The 20,979-nt window shown below is 37.3% G+C and overlaps 1 protein-coding gene across 2 annotated transcripts in view; it reads right to left on the bottom strand.

The window, feature by feature from the left end:
- Positions 1-19,055, bottom strand: part of USP38 (ubiquitin specific peptidase 38) — a 39,701-nt gene extending 20,646 nt beyond the window's left edge. For both annotated transcript variants that reach the window (XM_025386476.1, XM_025386475.1), the window contains exons 1-5: positions 17,782-19,055; positions 15,954-16,089; positions 8,050-8,179; positions 5,950-6,051; positions 339-497 (exon numbers count right to left, since the gene is read on the bottom strand). Coding sequence is in view for 1 of the 2 variants with exons in the window: in XM_025386475.1 (XP_025242260.1) it covers positions 339-497; positions 5,950-6,051; positions 8,050-8,179; positions 15,954-16,089; positions 17,782-18,463 (1,209 nt within the window). In the remaining variant the exon portion in view is untranslated. The remainder of the gene's footprint in view (positions 1-338; positions 498-5,949; positions 6,052-8,049; positions 8,180-15,953; positions 16,090-17,781) is intronic.
- Positions 19,056-20,979: the final 1,924 nt, after the last annotated feature.

The raw sequence follows: 20,979 nt of genomic DNA, 5'->3' as shown, positions 1-20,979 counted from the left end.
TACTTTAACACTTCTAATATTGGGGTGCAAATCTGATGCACGCGTTAACGTAACATTCCTTTTTAAACAAATTTCCCAAAAAGCTATTATAAATTTAAAGATATGCCTTATAATTGATGATACTGCAGAAATGAAGAAATATGGTTATTAATTTAGAATGGTGACAGCAGCCAAGAAAGCGGTTACTCCCTAAACATAAATGAAACCTGATTCTAACTGCATTTTTCAAACAAAAAGCATATTACCATAAAATCGTAAATTGAGTAGCTGGTTATAAGAATGTTTCACCTTACTAATATAACACAACTCCACAAATACTGGTACAACTATCATCATACCTTTATTGCTTCCAGAATAGGTTCATAGAGATCTGGAAATCCAGAATAATGATACATCATACAGTGTATCAATTCTGTTAATTGTACTAAGAAGGCTGTACTGGAAGGCAGACCATCATTTTTGAAAGAATGAACCAAATTAACCACATGAGGAACAATCTGAAGAGAAAAAAAGGATAAACAGTGCTGACTTTATACAAATTGGTAACACATTCTCTAGCCTAGAAACAGAATACAAACAATATATGATCAGCAAATACTTTTCTGTATGTTCAGTCACAGAGTTTTTTTTTATTAAGTTAAACATTTCTAAAATATCAAGGTAAATCTAGTTTTCGAAGTCACATATGACTGTAATCCCATATATGACCCCTCTCCTCATCCTTACACACCATCTAAAACATAAACTAAGGCATAAAATAGGAATCTTAGTCATTGCTGCCATTCTGAAAAACGCTGTAGGTTGAAATTGTTAGGGTTATTATATTTATCAGATCATTCAATGGGAATAAACGTTTGAAAAACAATCCTAGAATTAGCTAAAGAGCTCCATCTAGTGTGAATTTAAAATTTTTTACTTGAAAGAATTAAAAGTACACTGCACATTAAAGTCTACTTCAAGAAAATCTTTACGTGTGTAACTAACATTGCAGCTCAGGTAATAAGATTACTTTTAGATAAGCACAGAGACCATGCCTTACGTTAGAGTGGCTATTCTTACTAACAAATCCCATTTTCCACCCTCCAAAAGATGAGATGGTTCTAAAAATAAAGGGCATCAGAAACTTCTGTTAGTTTTAAAGAACTGGGGCTAAAAATAAAAGTGAAATCTACAATGATCATTGCTCATAAACATATAGAATATTGTTAATATTGATCATCAGCACAACCATCTTCTTTCATTGTAAAATTAAACTAAAAAGTCAATCAATCCAGAGCCAATCATATCTTTAGGAGGTTATTAAAATGAAACAACTTCTATTTTACAGACATGGCTCTTTCCATTAGCCTGATACTATATTTTTTCAATTAATTTTTAATTATAATCTGATACTACATATGTACACTTCTTGTGGTAAAAGGTATTTTCTGTTCGATTTCTAGAACATTTTGGGGTTGCTAACTCATGGTAAAAAACAAAGTTATAACTCTATTAGGGTCATACCATCAAACAGAAATAACAGCAATTATAGTAATAATTCATCAATTCCCTTTCCTTCCCACAAAAAGAACAATCATAGTCTTACAACACAGTGCTATTTCCATTCTGCTCTGTCTTGCTTTACATTTGTGCTTAAATCACACTGTAGCTTTTGCACTACCTTCTTTTATCTTACCTCCATCACAGGCATTGATGTGACCATAAAACTACCAGTTCCTAGTGAGTTCATTCTATTGCTATCACCTTTACATTTCTAAGCAAATATGAATTACACTTCTGTCGCATAAAGCCACATTTCTCAGATATTCTCTTGCTAAAAGTCAGAAATCTAAATTATTTTGTTTTCTCAAAGGTGAAGGGAGACAGAAGAGGCAAAAATTTTAGAAGTGATTATTAAATTTATAATTTCAAATCTGTCAAATTAGATTAGGTCTTTGTAATCAGGTTATATGGTTGTCTATTAGCATATCCTAAATGGTCAACACTATCACGACATGGAAATAAGACTTGGTCTTTCACAGTTATACAAATAAACTTCCAAGCAGGCTATTATCTTCTAAATGTGTGAAAGTTGATTTTTTTGAATAAGTGAAACTAAATGTTTTTTGACATTATTATAATACCAAAGTTTTTGAGGAAATGTTTAAAACTTATTTAATTAGAAGCTTTGATTTTTTTTCTTTCTCCATTATTACTATCTGCCATAGTATCTGTTTAAAATAAATTTATTCCACTGGGTAAAATGCGTGAGAAAAGCAACCTGACCCATAACACCACATATTCTAACATCAACCTTGGTTTGCCCTAAGATATTCTCAATGTATAATGAACTATGATGCTGATTCCAGATTATTGCTCATACTTAGCAACTCCTAAGCCTAAGTTCTTTACTGAGTTATTTGGAGTTACAGGTGATCTAACTGCCACATTACCCACTACGAGATTAAGGAATGTCCTCAATGTGGGCAATAAACATTAGAATGAATGATAAAGTTATGTCAGAGAATCTCCTTCCTAGAAATTTGGAAAACATCTTGAGTTGATTTTTGTATATGGTGTAAGGAAGGGGTCCAGCTTCAATCTTCTTCATATGGCTAGCCAGTTGTCAAAGCACCATTTATTGAAGAGGAAGCCTTTTCCCCACTGCTTGTGTTGACAGCTTTTCAAGATCAGATGGTCATAGGTGTGCAGCCTTGTCTGTGGAGTCTCTCTTGTGTTCCATTAGTCTATGTGCCTGTTTTTGTACCAGTACCATGCTGTTTTAATATACTACTGTAGCCCTGTAGTATAATTTGAAGCTGGGTAATGTGATGGCTCCAGCTTTGTTCTTTTTGCTTAGGATTGCTGTGGCTACTCAGGTTCTTCTTTGGTTCCATATGATTTTAAAATAGTGTTTTTTTGGTTCTGTGAAGAATGTCGTTGGTAGTTTGATAGAAAGAGCACTGCATCTATAAATTGCTTTGGGCAGTACGGCCATTTTAATGATATTGGTTCTTCCTATCCATAAGCATGGGATGTTTTTCCATTTGTTTGTGTCTTCTTGATTTCTTTGAGCACTGTTTTGTATTTCTCATTGTAGAGATCTTTAACCTCCCTGCTTAGTTGTATTTCTAGGTATTTTATTCTTTTTGTGGCAGTTGTAAATGGGATTGCCTTCCTAATTTGGCTGTTAGCTTGGCTGCTGTTGGTGTATAGGAATGCTAGTGATTTTTGTACATTAACTTTGTATCCTGAGACTTTGCTGAAGTTGTTTATCAGCTGAAGGAGCTTTTGGGCTGAGACTATGGGGTTTTCTAGATACAGAAACATATCATCTACAAAGTTTCACTTCTTCTCTTCCTATATGGATGTCCCGTATTGCTTTCTCTTGCCTGACTGCTCTGGCTAGGACTTCCAGTACTGTATTGATTAGGAGTGATGAGAGAGGGCATCCTTGTCTTGTGCTGGTTTTCAAGGGGAATGCTTCCAGCTTTTGCCCATTGAGTATAATGTTGGTTGTGGGTTTGTTACAGATGCCTCTTATTATTTTTAGATATGTTCCTCTAATACCTAGTTTATTGAGAGTATTTAACATGAAAGCAGGTTGAATTTACTGAAAGCTTTTTCTGCATCCATTGATATAACCATGTGGTTTTTGTCTTTATTTGTTTATGTGATTGATTTGTGTATGCTGAACCAACCTTGTATCCTAGAGATGAAGCCTACTTGATCATGATGGATTAGCTTTTTTGAAGTGCTGCTGGATTTGGTTTGCAAGTTGAGGATTTTTGTATCGATGTTCATTACATCAAGGATAAGACTTAAATGTAAAACCCCAAACTATAAAAACCCTGGAAGACAACCTAGGCAAAACCATGCTGGACATAGGAATGGGCAAAGATTGCATGACAAAGACCCCAAAAGCAATTGCAACAAAAGCGAAAACTGACAAACGGGATCTAATTAAACTTAAGAGCTTCTGCACAGCAAAAGAAACTATCAACAGAGTGAACAGACAACCTATGGAATGGGAGAAAATACTTATAAACTATGCATCTGACAAGGTCTAATATCCAGCATCTATAAGGAACTTAAACAAATTTACAAGAGAAAAACCCAATTAAAAAGTGGGCAAAGGACATGAACAGATGCTTTTCAAAATAAGACATATATGCAGCCAACAAGCTTATGAAAAAAAGCTCAATATTACTGATCAGCAAAGAAATGCAAATCAAAACCACAATGAGCTACCATCTTCCTACCAGTCAGAATGGCTATCATTAAAAAGTCAAGGTTCAAAAAAAAGGGGAACACTTATACACTTGGTGGGAGTATAAATTCATTCAATCATTATGGAAAGTACTATGGTGATTCTTCAAAGAGCTAAAAGCAGAACTAGCATTTGACCCAGCATTCCTATTACGGGGTATATGCCGAGAGGAATATAAATCATTCTACCATAAAGATACATACACGTGAATTCACTGTAGCATTATTTACAATAGTAAAGACATGGAATCAATCTAAATGTCCACCAGTGACAGACTGGATAAAGAAAATGTGGTACATATACACCATGGAATGCTATGGAGCCATAATAATGAGATCATGTCTTCTGCGGGAATATGGATGAAGGTGGAGGCTATTATCCTTAGCAAACTAACCCAGGAACAGAAAATCAAATACCCCATGTTTTCACTTGTAAGTGGGAGCAAAATGGTGAGAACTCATGAACACAAAAAAGGGGACAATAGACATTGAGGTCTACTTGAGCGGGGAGAGTGGGAGGAGATAGAGGAGCAGAAAAGATAACTATTGGGTACTTGGTTTAATAACTAGGTAATGCAATAATCTGTAAAACAAACCCATGTGACACGAGTTTACCTATGTAACAAACTTTCACGTTTCCTTGAATCTAAAAGTTAAAAAAAATGTGGAAAACAAAGCCTTTTCTCAAATGTCTTACACATGATTGTGCCTGAAGACAAGGACAAATAATTGATGTTTTTTTCTTGGAAGACTTTGCTAGTACACCCGCTATCTTAGTTCCAGTTTTGTTTTCTATTATACATATATATATAAGGTTATTGCTTGATGATTAAACTCACCAAAATTAGGGCAATTAACTGCAGAAATCACTCATCCTAAGTGGTAATGTGTAATGTAATTACGTGCTAGTAAGGTTTACTTACTATAAAGCCTGTGGACTTTCCTTCAGTGGAAATGACACATTGAGCAACCTATGTGAATATATTCTAGATAAATAAAAACAACTGGAATTCTGAACTTCATTAGTCTCCTCTGACGTTTGTTATGGTGAATCAGTATTCCTAAGATTTTTCCATTGTGGGTTTATTGACAATGACTTTCTAGTCCTATAAAACAGGATTAGACTTTGGAAGAATTAAGTAACCACACAAAGGCACTGTTTTCCTATGATGCCCTAGGGTGGTAAATGGACAGTTGACCAAAATTACAATTTGTCATTTCTCATCTGCAGTAACTGATAATCAAATAATTGAAATCAAATAAAAGCCAATGATTCAGCTGGCTTAAAGTGGCAGGATTCTAGATGTATTTTAAAGGTCAGTCAACAGGATTTGTAGGATGTAGGCTGAGAGTGAATGAAAAGCTTGCAAAGACTGGTGTGTTTTCATACTTTCAAAATTCTAAAGCAGTGCTTTTCAATCATTTTAATCCTTCTATACTGTTCATTTGTGCAACAGACATCCATCAGTGATATCTTCCATGTGAACAGTTGTTGCAAGTGGAGTAGTTTGAATAAGACACGAAAATATATTCTTAGAGGGAAATCTCACAATCTCAGTTTTCTAGGAAATCATAAAGCTACATGAAAACAGATTTGGGACTAACTTGCAATATTTTTACTACATAAAAATGTGACTCAATATTAAACTACATTTTCAAAATGAGGCTTTTTCAAAGTAGAAAGCTTATGTCACAACTTACCAAATGGAACGCCTCTGGAGAATGCTGAAAGCTAAGCAGCATGTGAGAAAGAACTGCAAGAGCACCAGGTCTCACAAGAGGAAACCAAAGTCGATTAAAAACCTTCAAAATAAGACAAGACACCACCTTAAGAATTTGTAGGAAAATCATTAATCCAACAGTGGTTATTTTCTTAGAGCTACAAATTACTTATATGAATGTCCCCTTCCTGGAAAGTTCTAACAAAACTTACGTAATTAAACTTTGGGAGAAGGATGAAGTGAGGAAATAACAACACGACAGAGATCAAGGGTAATGTAATTGGCCTAACCCAATTGTTAAAACTCCCCAACGAAATAAAAATTTGTCAAATTATGTTTACAAGGCGATAGCTCCTGAGTCCACCATTCATTCAATTCACTCAACAAATATTTGTTAAGCACATACTATTACTTGTCCTAGTTCTAGGAACTAGTGCTACAACAGTGGATTGAAATAAAAAAAAAAATCTCTATCATACAGGGTTTACCATCCAGAGGGTAGGTAGAAACAATAAAAAGTAACACATGGTGGTAAGTGTTATTAAGAAATTTAAAGCAGGATATGATGAATAGAGAACGTTGTGTAGCAAAAAAATCTGCTGTTTTACATAGTGTTCAATAAATGCCTCATGAAAGAAGTGATATCCAATTATAAAACTGAAGGAAGTGAATAAGCCTTGCAAATACCTGGGATAAGAGCATTATAGGCAGGGCAAACAGCATTGCGAAGGCCTTGAGGCCTTCAGGCTGGTGTGCTACAGATGAAGAAAAAAGGGCAGTGTAAGCGAAGCAAGAGACCGAGGCAATAACAGTGGGAGATGGGACTAGAGAAGAAGTGGGCCAGAATACATAGGACCTTGTGTGATAAGTACAGGGGGCCAAGAACAGGAGCACAAGGGCTGCTGCAATCTTGCAGCAAGGGATGATGATGTAGGATCAGGGTGGTAGGATTCTGTCTGGATATATACTAAAAGTGGTGTCAGAAGAATTTGTAGAATATGGGCTGAGAGAGAATAAAAAAAAAGATAAGAATAGCTTCAAGGTTTTTGGCTTGAGCAAGCGAAAGGACAGAGGAGCCTCTAGGTCTGGGAGGGAAAAATCTGGAGTAAAATTGTAGATAAAGTGAATCTGACATTCATGTAAAGACAGATGGATACATGAATATGGAGTTCAAGGAAGAAAAATGGACAAAAAATATAAATCTGGCAGTCATCAAATTAGAGATGTTATTTAAAGCCATAGAACACCTATGCTGTGAGTATGCACTGGGAAGAAAATGGACCAAAGACTGAACTGTAAGGCATTCTAAAAGTTAGAGTAAGTACAGGAGACTGATATGCCTGTGAAGGAGGACAAAAATCAGGAGAGTATAATGTCCTGGAAAAAACAGGGAGTGATTGACTGTGTCAAATATTGCTGACAGGTCAAATGAGAAGAGGCCTGAGAAATGACTTGTGAGTTTAGCAACACTGGAAAGCACTGGTGTCAAAGGTAATTTTGGTAGAGTAATGGTGGTAAAATCTTGATTAGGTGGACCCAAGAGATAATGGAAAGAATGTTTTTGTATTGGATATTTGAAAATGAAAAAATTATTTTAATTACTTATACTTTTTTTTTTTTTTTTTTTTTTGAGACAGAGTCTTGCTCTGTCGTCCAGGTTGGAGTGCAGTGGTGCTATCTTGGCTCACTACAACCTCTGCCTCTCAGATTCAAGTGGTTCTCGTGCCTCAGCCTCCTGAGCAGCTAGGACTACAGGCATGAACCATCATGCCCAGCTAATTTTTATATTTTTACTAGAGACGGAGTTTTGCCATGTTGGCCAGGTTGGTCTTAAACTCCTGGCCTGAAGTGATCTGCCCGCCTTGTGCTGGGATTACAGGGGTCAGCAACCATGCCCAGCGTAATTACTTATATTTAAATGACATTTAAAACAATTTCTAAAGCCTATTCAAAACTGTTACTCCAAACAAACCAACAATAACATACTCAAAATTAGATGCTTTCAAGGATACCACCCAAAGATAAAAATATTGATTTTACGAGTCTATATATTCTAATAGATTTCCACACTCCCACTTACCAGTTCTATTTTCAGCAAAGTAACATCTATCAAAATAGTAAACTTCTGGACAGCTGCCAGTCCTTTCAGGAGTGCAATTACCCATGTATCCACATGCTGAGCCAATGGCCAGGATAGCCAGTCAATCATTCTGAAATTGAAGGAAAACGAAACAATCATTATTGAAAATATTTTCATTTAGTTAGAGATAACAAGAGTTACAGTAGATAACCACTCACTTTGTTAATAAACATTTACTGAATTTGTGGGGGAAAAGCACTGACCAAGATGTAGAAGTGAATGTAACAGGTGCTTGTTCTCCTGGAGTTTCCAATCTTGTAAACTGATAGTTTCTCCTATTCAACATATTTCCATAAAAATAATTTCTGATAAATTATTTTGCATAAATGCAAAACTTAAAATTTATGCTATATAGTGGCACAGGTTAGGTATTCCTTATCTGAAATGTTTGGAACCAGAAGTGCTTTGGATTTTCAATTATTTGCATTATATATTTACTTGTTGGGCATTTCAAATCCAAAAATTTGAAATCTGAAATGTCCCAATGAACATTTCCTTTGAGCATCATGTCAGCACTCAAAAAGTACTGGATTTTCAAACATTTCAAATTTGGGATGCTCAACCTGCATCAAGAATTTATTAGGCAAATTTACTCTAAAAAGAGCAGCCAAAATGTAATCTGAACTAAGATATATGAATATGAACCAAGATTCCTCCTTCCTGGTGAGTATAGTCTAATACGAAATGTACTGTTTAAAAAGCCTATATTTTGAATTGTGAAAGAGGTATCTTTATCTTTTTCAAAATCCTACTATACAAAGACAACAAAAAGAAACTTCAAATATATAAAAGAGCACTAAGTCTGTAAATATTGTAAAGGCCTCATTTTGCACTAATGGGTGCTTTTCTTGAATACCAACCCAATTTAGTGGAAAAAAAAGAAAGTAATATGGGATCTAACAGAGACACTCCCCAAAGTTAGAGCTCTACCACAATGAAGATTGATACAACTCTTTCAGAAAGCAACTGAAGGATGGGCGCGGTGGCTCACGCCTGTAATCTCAGCACTCTGGGAGGCCAAGGTGGCTGGATCGCCTGAGGTCAGAAGTTCAAGACCAGCCTGGCCAACATGGTGAAATTCCATCTCTACTAAAAATACAAAATTTAGCCAGGCATGGCGGCACATGCCTATAATCCCAGCAACTCGGGAGGCTGAGGCAGGAGAATGGCTTGAACCCGGGAGGCGGAGGTTGCAGTGAGCTGAGATCATCCCATTGCACTCCAGCCTGGACAACAGAGCGAGACTCCGTCTCCAAAAAAAAAGAAAGCAACTGAAGCAAATGTTCATATAATTTGACCTAGTAGTCCTATTTTTGGGATTATATACTAAGAAAATAGAAGGGGGAAAAATGAGTTTTTGAAGCCAAAGTGACTGGTTTAAAAATCTCAATTTGCCATTTATTAGCTAGGGGACCCTAAATACCTACATAGGTTATTTAACCTCTCTGTGTCTGTTTCCTCACCTGTAAATTATACATAAACATGTTTATTTTACAGCACTGTTGTGAAGATTAAATGAATTAATCTACAACACTGGAAATACTGTGAATGCCCCTTTTCCACCAAATGTTAATACACGTGGCAATAAATAAATACCTTGATTGTACAAAATGCAAATATAAATACTAAGGACATAAATACATTACTAAAATAACAACTACTATGTTAAAAAGACTAACATCTTTTTTCTTTTTGAGACACAGTCTCGCTCTGTTACCCAGACTGGAGTGCAGCAGCATTACTTCGGCTCACTGCAAAGTTCGTCTCCTAGGCTCAAGCGACCCTCTCTCCTCGGCCATCTGAGTAGCTAGGACTACACAGGTGTGCATCACCACAACTGGCTAATTTTTTTTATTTTCTGAGCTGGGGTTTTGCCAAGGGGGTTGCCTGAGCTGGTCTTGAAATCCTAGCCTCAAGTGATTTGCCCACCTCAGCCTCCTAAAGTGTTAGGATTACAGGCGTGAGCCACTGTGCCTGGCCGAAGGACTGACATCTTCATTGATACGGTTATTTTCACAACAATTGTGTTATATAACTATCTACATTAACACTGGAATGTTATTTTTATTAAGGTTTTTGCTTTTAAGATTAAAATGTCCATTCGGATATTAAGAGTGGTCCCAGTCCAAATGCAGGTTAACTACAAGTTATGTGTATGTTCCCTCTATTCTCTACACAAATTCTATTTCTTTTCTTGTTTTTCTGGCCTTTCCAGCAATGACGGTTACAAGTCATTAACGTAGTCCTTGACAGCTATTCCATATCTTCCAATTATTGTTGGAGTGATTCTCATAAAATTTTGTGGCCATTCTACTTATACAGAGTAGCAAAGCAGAGACACACTTGCATTTGTGTACAGAGGACATTCACTGTAGCACTGTTCATGGTATAGAAAAACTGCAAACAACCTAAATGATTGTCAATAAGGAAATGTTTAAAGATACTATGGTACTGATACTATGGAACACTATATAGAGCTTGAAATAATAAGATAGATGTACATGAATCTATCCATAAGGAATCTAAAATGGAAAGAGCTGAGAAATTGTTGAATTAAGATGGAAAAAACATACCAGTGCAGTTTTTTTAAAAAACAGTTTTAGTTTAAAAGAAAATCATGTGAATACATATACGTAAATATGGACATAAAAAAGATGAAATCTAGAGGCAGGGTATATGTGAGTACATCTTGGCTCTGTGGATTATTTGCATCATGCGAAGTCACACTGTCAGAGAAGAACCAGACAGGGCTCACCAGAATACAGGTCTCAAGGCCAGAACTCCCTTTGGCTCAGTCTAAAGAGAGTACTGAGAGAGGGTGAGAGCACAGAGAGTAGAAAATTCCACTTGGCCGTGGCTTTTCATTATCCTTCATTACTCAGCCAGCCTGTTTTTCATCCTTTCCATTTCTGCCTTTACATCTCAAAAGCTTCCATTCTTTACCTTATTTCATGTATGCCAATCTCTGGACCACCTATAAATAAACTTCATATCAGATGTTATACAGATCAGAAGCTGCTGTGGTCTGAATGTTTGTGTCCCTCCAAAATTCATATGTTAAAATCTAATCCCCAATGTGTTGGTATTAAGAGGTGGGGCCTTTGTCAGGTGACTAGTGACTGGGATTAGAGGCTGAAGGAGGCACCCCTGCTCTTTCTGCCACGTGAGGACACACAGAAAGCTCCATCTAAAGGAAAAGGCCCTCACCACACACCAAATCTGCTTGACCAATTTAATGAAAAAAGAAAAAACAAAAAAGTAATATGGGATCTGATACAGACACTACCTAAAGTTAGAGCGCTACCACAATGAAGATTGGTACAACTTTCAGAAAGCAACTGAAGGCTGGGTGCCGTGGCTCACGCATGTAATCTCAGCACTCTGGAAGGCCAAGGCGGCTGGATCACCTGAGGTCAGAAGTTCAAGACTAGCCTGGCCAACATGGTGAAACCCCATCTCTACTAAAAATACAAAAATTAGCCAGGCATGGTGACCTTGGATTTCCCAGCCTCCAGAACTGTGGGAAATAAATTTCTATTGTTCATAAATAACCCAATCTAAGGTATTTTTTTACAGTAGCCCAAACAGACTAAGTCAGAAAGCATTCATGAAATAAAGATTTGTGTATTATATAGCAGGTACTGTGTTTGGTGCTGAGAATATAACAATAAGGTATGGTTTCTGTCCTTAAAAAGGGAAGAAAAGTTAGGAAATTTGTCAACAAGCACACAATTATCAAATAATAGTACTGGCATTTAAACTAAGCTCTGCCAGGACAGAATGCCATGTTTTTTTTGCCACACTTTAATTATATTCCAGTTCTGTTTCAATTTGATTGGACTTGCACATGTCTGTTTCTTCTCCGGTACAGGCAGGCACTGCAGGATAAACTATTTTTATGGTTAACTACAGGAATCTTATCCACCATGTATCAGTGATTATCAATTTGAATTCTAAGGACACTTTCTTTTAACCCTGGTATACTGATTTAATATCTTACTATTTAAATAACATTTAACTATATACTTGTTATTTACGTACTCCACGACCTATCTCCTCCATTAGATTGTGAGCTTGACAGCAGTAATCTCTCATGTATCTTCGGATTCCCAGCACTTAATGCCTGGCACTGAGTAGGAACTCAAATTTATTAACTAAATGAAAGCATTTCTTTATATAGCTAAAGAAAAATACATGCAACTTTAAAATCGTAACAGTAAAACTGGCAAAATTATGAAAGACACCATAATTGTCTTGGTTTAATTGTAATTTATGGAGAATAACACCAATTTCCACTTTTACATGGCAGCTTGCGGGCTATAGGCAGCCTTCCCTTTTATTTGTCCCAATGTTTTAAACATTGGGAAATTTCACATAGAAAACTGGATTTCAGGCTTCTTTTGAAAAATCAAACAAGACTGGATTCCAATTTCCTTGTATCAACAGACAACTGGAGTTCATGATCAGTTTTCTCTTTTAGAAGGTACTTATGTATCCCATTTCCTATCATTTAACTTATACTTGGCCTATTTCATATTTTAATGTTACCTGTTTGGTCCTGGTATGGTATCTAGATTTACATTTGCATTTCTATGGATTATAGAAAATGACTGTAAACATGATCACTGCTATGTTTGGGAAAGTATAGTGCACGGGGAGGTATAAAGTGGGAGGAGGATGGTAAAAATAAATATCACTATCCCTTTCAGTTACATTTTCTATATAAGAGTAATTACTTCAGGTAGATTATGGGTAAATAGGATCACGCAGGCTATACTGGAAATGTAATACAAAAACTGGGTACAACTCCCCACAGAAACAAATAGGTAAAAATTAATTTCCAAATATATCTTGAAAAAAAATTCCTAAATTGGGTACTACAACTGTTTTTGAAGAGGCTTGAAAATTAAGAGGACTGAATGCCAAGAAGTGGAATATGAATTCATCTTAGTAGGTAGTGGAAGTCACTACAATGTCTTGATTGAAAGAGAAAAATCAGGAGTCCAGATGATTAAGATAAGAAAAGTAAGTCACTGCTAGCAAAAAGACGAACTAAAAAACTGTGCAACGAGGAAAGCCTGATTTCTTCAGGGCAGTGGGGATACAGTAAGCGTCATTTTAAGAAATGTCCTAAAGAAAAAATCCAATGGACTTATTCATTATGTTAATCAAAGGGAATGAAAGAAAGGATGGAGTTGAAAATTGCTTATAGGTTTGTGACCAGATATCTAGAATTAGTGTCAATTTAAGTAAAAAAAGAGAAAAAAATAAACACCAATATCAGGCCATGAAGATAAGTTCTGCCTCTAAGAGAGTGGCCCTATGTGAGAAACTTGACTACCCTGGTTTGTGTCTTCATGGGTGACTATCTCATAACCGGGAGCCAGATTTAAGTTCAAATACCGGATTCACTGTTTATTACCTGAATGAGCTTGGGTAAACAATTTAACCTCTCAGTTTCCTCAACTATGAGATGGGGCCAATAACAGTACCTATTTCAAAAGACTGTGGTGAGTATTAAATAGTTTATGTCATGTAAAGAAAATCTGCTACTATTACCCTATGCAATGAAAGTGATGGACCAACTAATTTCTAATTTCACTTCCAGCTGTAAAATCTATAATTCTCTGCATCTGTTTTACTAGGAGGAAATACAAGTTATAATACATTCATCACAAAGGGAAAGACACTTTAGTGCTGTTACAGTCACACTGACAAAAGTGTGCTGCTGCTAAATAGGGCACAGAAGGAGTTACATTATGAAGAGATGAATAAGGTAAGAGTTTCTTAAGAGTAAATGAACAACAAGAACTTTACATAAAGACTTGGAAGTCAGCCACATACAGATCAGAACGGATAGTGATGATAATAATGGGAAGGAAGAAAATAAAAAGAATAGATACAGAAAAAAATTCCTAACAGTATGGTGTCAGATAAGAATTTCAAGAACAATGAATACAAAGATATCAAGGAGATGAGAATAAAAATACAGATTATCAAACACAGCAAGGGGGATCATCATAAATTAAAAGCAATGGGGACAGAGGTCACACAACAGGAAAAACATTTACATAAGAGTTTTCTCATACATACAAAGCACTTTCACAAATTTCTGAAAGTCAAAGAGGAAATGAACACTATGAAACTGGAAGTAAAAGTTACAGATAAATTGATTCAATTATGTTTAAGAGCACAAGAAGAAAGGAGAAATGCTAGAAGAGGAAGACCTTTTTAAACAATGAAGTGAAAAGGGGGATAAGGTGGAGAAAATCAAAGTCCCTAGAGTTTGTGTTATAGAGAGTGAAGTTAGTACAAATGCAGCTGAGAACTCAATATGAATACCTCAGTTTATATGTTACCTTATAATAATAATTTTATAACAGAAGCACAGAAACCCTTTTGTCCAAATCCTTATATTGTATTTAAATGTGCTTAATATACACACACACAGAGGAAAAGAATTAAAAAACAAAAACAGTCAGGTATTAAATAAGAACAGGAAGACACAAAAAACTCAATTAGAAAAAAATAGTCATTGAAATAAAGAAACTCAGTAAGTAAGCTCTACAGATGAGCACCTTTGAAGAGAAAATTAGTGAACTATAAAACAGTATTGATATTCTTCCCCTCAGATATCCACAGGTTTGCTTCTTCACATCCTTCATGTCTTCACTTCATGGTTACCTTAGTGAAGACTTCTTAAGCCATCTTATTTAAAATTGCAAACCACTTCCCCACAATCTGTCCTCCTTCCTGTCTACTCCTATCCCTCTTTCTGTCTGCTTTTTTTCAAACATGTATCACTATCTAACGTACTAAATTATTTTACTTATTATATTTAATCAAAAACAAATTCAATTTTAAGATGCATAATTAGCTTATGTACCACCAAGGCAAGAAAAGTCACGCCAATTTAACTAGGACACGAATGACTGGGCATTTCTGCATTTAAACATCTTTGAAATTAGAAGACATGTTGGAATCAATGAAGTGTGTTATTAAATTACTGTCTGCCTCCCCAAGTAGAATGTAAGCCTATAAGGCAGATATTTTTATCAGTTTGTTTGAGGACATTTTGAACACTGCCTGGCATTCATGGTAAGTACTCAATAAGTGTGGTTTGAATAAATGAATGAATGACTGAATAAAAGTGCCAAAGTGCTGAGAAGGGCAAATAATATTAAGATTATACCTAGAAATGTAAGAATAAAATTACAGAACATTAAGGATAAAGAGAACATAAAAGTTTCCAGAAAAGCTGACTACTCACAAAGGAATGAGTCAGATTGACAGGTGAGTTCCCACCGGCAACAATAGATGCCCAAAGGTAATACAGTATTATTTTTAAAATGCTAAGAGAAAACGGCTATCAAATTAGAATTCTGTATCTTGCCAAATCTGAGAAACTGATTTAAAACTGAGAAAGAAAAAAAATACAAACAGGCGAAGGCAAACAGTGTATTACACATTGAGCCTGGTTAAGAGAGAAAGTAAAGTATATACTTACTAAAGAAGAAAAAAAAACGAAGAAGAAAAATAGGTTGCAGGAAACAATGATGAGCAACGAAATTAGTGAAATACTGTATACTGATAATCCAATCAGCATCTGCATATATGTGTGTATATTTTGGGAATTAAAGTTGAATTGAAAATAGATTTGTGAATTATTGGGATGCCTGTCAACGCTGTAAGGTAAACAATTCCAATCTATTTGGAGAATATTTACATATGTCATTCCATGATTTTAGTTTTAAACATTCGTAAGTTTTTCATTACTCACAAAATACAAAGTATTTCCTCTTCCCCAATCTACAATTACCATGAATAGTGTCATGAAGAAGTACCTGCAAAGGGCTTGGGTCATACTTGCATCTTTTACATTTGGATCTGTAGTAAGGCTCCTGATGAGAACTGTAATCATCTGAAGAGGAATATGCTGCACAAGGCTTGCCAATGCTACAGAAGGTTCAAATGATGCATCTGTTTTTTTAATTAAAAAGAAAAGGAAACATGGCAAGTACGTTCAAGTATTTAAAAAGAACAACACTTTACAAAAAAAAACAAAAATAATTGCAGCAAAGGTGTTAATTAGGAAGGATTATTATGCTACACCCTCATGCGTAGACTCTAATTTACAAGGAATGTTAAATTACAGGAATGAAAGATTAAGAGTGAACAGCAATGATCACTCATACTATAGACAGAATACTAAAATATATTGCTATGGTTAGTCCATAAGTTACTTTAATTTTTCATAATCTATCGACTTATTGTTGCACTGAAATATTAACCTGTAAATCACTAATCAGAAAGGAAATATAAAGAAACATAAAGTATCATTTCAACTTCTACTTCAGACCCTCCAAAATAACTTAAAACTTATTGATCATTACATCTTTCTAAGGAAGATTTTTAAAAAATCTCTTAAAGTAAAAATTAAGGTGACTTTTGGGGGCACTTAAGTATCATTTCAACTCCCGCTTCAGACCCTCCAGAATAACTTAACACTATTCATCATTACATTGCTCTAAGGAAGATTTTTAAAAATCTCTTAAAGTAGAAATTAAGGTGACTTTTGGGGAGACTTTGTTTAAACTGGATACAAATTAAGCAAATCCAAGACAAGCACCTTTATTGCTACGGTTGAAAAAATTTGGTAGGAACCTAACAGTTATGACAACACAGGCAATAGAAGTAAAATTACAAAAAGAAAAGAAAAACCAACTCAGATACTGCAAATACATCGTTTGTAATTCTTTCAAAAATATATTAAATTCATCAGAACATAGAACGCTTGATAAAACTCCACCTTTACTTCTGGTTCTTAAGATAAAAAGAGGACACGTCCCTCACAACTTCAATCTGAACAGCCAGACAGTCCCCGCTGGTGGTATAAATGAAGGAGAATGCTTGTACCAAGTAGAGCGGAAATGAACATGGTTTTGAATCTATTCAAACCTGAAAGGTCCAAGACAGAACAAGGAAGGTAGAGGTACTGGTAAAATTCCTGGGCGAGAAAGCATTTTCTAGGCAAGTATCATGTGACCCTTCTCTGCTTTCTGAGAATGCAGTTCATGGGCACTAAAACAAATATTTAAATCCTCGTACTCTTCTTCCTTCCCTCATTCTATCTGTATCCCTCCTTTGTCTACTAGATACTGTAGACAAAAAATGTCAGTATTTAAAAACTTCATAGTTAACTGGGATAATCCAGTAATAAATTGCACAATCCATTAATTCAAAAATGAGGAAATACAAAAATGGGGGAAAAACTCATTACAAAAGGAGAGAGACACGAACAACAAATACTATGGTAAACATCATGCTACCATTAGTCACTAATGAATGGAAGCTTTCTGCAGTAGCTGTCATCCTCAAAGCATTCCAAATAACTTGAGCAGAGGCTGGGTAATTAAGCAACTTGTTTAGTGCCAAAGGTCTTAGACCTGGACGTTCTCAACCTTTAAAATGGGAACGCTGCCTGTTTTTAAAGTACGAGGTGACGTCCTGAATAAGGTAGTGAATGTGAATAAATCTGGGATAAGGGTATTAGGATTTGCTCTCCCTTAAGAATGTTTTCAGGGCAGTAGGAAAACATAGTGTGAATGTGTGTGTTCAAGAGAGACATATACTGAATTTTTATGAGATGTTCTGAAAGATAATGACCCTTACCTGTGGAAGAGATGCTTGCAAAAACTTCCTGCAGAGAAGGCAACAGTGTGGTAGGCTCGGCCTTCCAGATGTTCTGCAGCAAGTTACTCACTTTTGTCACCTGGGAGACATATTCCCGCAACTCTCTCTCCTGAGTGGACACGCACTGGAAGTGGCCTATCGTTCGAACCAGCTGTTGACAGAACGTGATGGACAATTTCCCTTTGGGGATGCATTGCACGAAGTCGGTCAGAAGGTCGCTCAGTCGGGCACAGAGCTGCGGCTCCGGTCTCTCACACACCATCCGTAACACCTCTACCTGCAGGAGGCTGAAGAGATCCAGCACCGACGGACAGCTCATAATCAGCTTCAGGCCGTTGTGAATGTAGTCCAGGATGGCTACATCCTTCCTGTCCAGAGAGTGGTAGCCCTGATGAAGGAGGCCCAACACAAAGGTCTTGTTGAAGAAGGACTCGAACTCTGGCCGGTGGTATCGTGCGTAGGCCTCCAGCACCTGGTGCCCCACCTGCCGCTGGAAAGGGTCCTGGCCCTCCAGGATGAGCCGGGTCGTCAGGTCAAACATGGCCTCGCACTGCGCCTCGTCTAGCCAGTGCTCCGCCGATTCCACCACCTTCCGCACAATCACCCGCTTGAGGGGCAGGGGATGCGAAGAACTCACAAGGCCCTCCAGGATCTTGTCCATTGTCGCCACGCAGCAAGGCCAGGGCCAGAGGATAAGGAGCGGGTGGCGGCAGCCCCGAGGTGGGGCAGGAGAGCCCCGGGGCGGAGGTGAACTTGGAGCGCCGCAGCAGCAGCGTGACGGGCCACCGCCACCGCCGCCTCAGCAGCCACATTTATGGGGCAGGGAGACCCATCCAAGCTGGGGCGAGAGCTGGCGAGCCTGGAGAGCGTAAGAACCGACACCTGCGGCTGGCCTAAGGCGCCAGAGGCCCGTACTCCGCCGCCGCCCCGGGCCCTCGATCCCTCTCAGCATCAGCGCGGAGAGGCCTGTCGGGACCCCCGGCGGCGTCGGCGGGCGCTCAGGGTCCGGGGCTGCTAGCCGGTGGGTGGAGGAAGCGCGCCTCCGAGTTCCGGGTCAGGTGTGGGCGTCCAGGCTTCAGCAGATCGTGAGAAGAAGCCGGCTGTCGGCTGAGTCAGGAGGCGCTGTCACGGAGGGTGCTGGGATCAGCCGGGTAAAAGAGACCGAAGCGACACCCTTTGACCCGGATTTTGAAGTGCCGGCAAACAGGAAGTGAAGGACCTAGGACCCTCCGGCAAGGACCGCCCCTCCGCCCGTCTCTTCCTCTCTTCTTCCCTCTCTCCCTCCCTGCTTCCCCAGCTTCCGCCCGGAGTAGTAGACTCCCTTCCCCCGGCACTCGAGCCTACTTCTCGCCCCGCAGCGCAGGTGCGGCGACTACCGCGTCACTGGAGAGTGTGTCGAGTCACAGGCGGTCTTCCGCACGGAGCGTCCCCGGCTGACGCTGCGCAGCTGGCTGCGACCGTAGGATTCTCGCCGGCTAGTCTCCGTCGGTTCCGCCTGCGTCAGGTTACTCGTTAAAACTCGAGAAAGTGCTATTGATGTGAAATCCGAGGAAAAGAGCATTTGGGGGAAAAGTAAGGAAAACTCAAAACTCGGATTAAGAAGACTTTGCCTTGGCTCATTAATCAAGAGTTGCGCTTGCGCGCCTAAATGCCACTGCCTTTATCGTGCGATGTCGGTATTGAAGTAAGAGCAATACCGGCGGCATACCTAGCATTTAGCGGCCATCAGTATCAGTAGCAGGCCTCTAGCAAAAAACCAGTTAGTGAGCCTTTGTACCATATCGAAAATTATAAGCCGTCCAAAAAAGTGTGAGGAGAGTAAGGGAAAATGGCATATTAGAATTCAAGTATTTTTATTCCTGTGTCATACAAAAGAGTACTGTGAAAATAGAAAACCAGGTGGAAATACCAGAAAACTCATTGTGTATGTTGACACTGAAGATGGTTTAAAGTAGGGAAGAACAGATGCAATCATGTTTGTTCTCTTTCATGCCAAATTCCAAAGATTCACAATAAGAGTTTGAACTTCAATCAGAGCTCTTTATATTGGAAAATATTGCCTAACTATATAGCGCCCTTCAGGCTTAGTTAATATAGTTGTGAAACTAGACATTAAGGCCCTGTAATACAGACAAAACTTTAAAGAAATAGGTCATTTAAAATGTCCCGTAGAAAAATGAACAAAATTCTGTTACTTCAGTTTGCTAAATAGTGTTTTTTTTTTTTATTTTTTTTTATTTTTTTATTAACCAAGTTACAAACACGATTATACTAACATATTTAACACGTTGATTATGGTAGTCTTACGAAGAGTGGTTTAGAGGAGACAGGGGCTGGGTAAAAGGGAACTTAAGACCAAGTTGAGTTGTAGGAAGATACCGAAGATAAAAGAGAATTGAGGTAATTGATCTATCCATCATGCTAGAGACAGGAATGATTTTGGAACTTTCCTTTTTCCAATAGGCAGGAGGTGAAGGTACAGAGATATTTGTCTTTACTGGGAATAATGCCACAGTGGAAGACAAAAATAATATAGAAAATAAACTATTAAGAAGGAAGTATTAAGAAGGAGCGTGGATTTGAGGTGGAGTGGAGGAAATTTGGAATTAGTCTTTGTGCTAAGAAACTAACAGGATGAATGAAGATTGCTGAATGGTACCAGTGAAGTGATTATTCCAAAGTAGACAAGAAAAAAATATTGGTAAATTTAAAACTTGACAGATTACTTTGAATTGTCTATAACATTTTCTTCTTTCTGTTAATACTAGGTCTTGAAAAATTAAATATTACAAAATAAGATGTCTAAGAGAACATAATGCTATTAATTCATATAAATTACATAACGTCATAATATTAGACTTCCAAAAGCACCATGACTGTATTTTAAAAATACCTGTTGAATGATAGATGCATGAAATGAAATATTAGGTTTTTATACCAAGATAGTCAAAACTTATTTCCTTCTTTTGCCATTAGTTAAAAAAATGTGTATAATACTCTCTTCTATAAGATTTCAATTGAAAGTGGCCAACTTTAAATTTATTTTATAGCATAACTAAAAATTCTGTAATAATACCATGGTCCTTTTTAACATTTTAAAATATTTTCAGAAGTCTGTGGAAGATTTTTTTTTGCAGTGAGTCATGCCACTAATCATTGAATCCAATGGGTGCTATC

The sequence above is a fragment of the Theropithecus gelada genome, chromosome 5 (genome assembly GCF_003255815.1).
Source record: "Theropithecus gelada isolate Dixy chromosome 5, Tgel_1.0, whole genome shotgun sequence".
Classification (NCBI taxonomy): Eukaryota; Metazoa; Chordata; class Mammalia; order Primates; family Cercopithecidae; genus Theropithecus; species Theropithecus gelada.
Note: the sequence above shows the minus strand (reverse complement) of the source record. Positions and strands in the feature narration are given on the sequence as shown.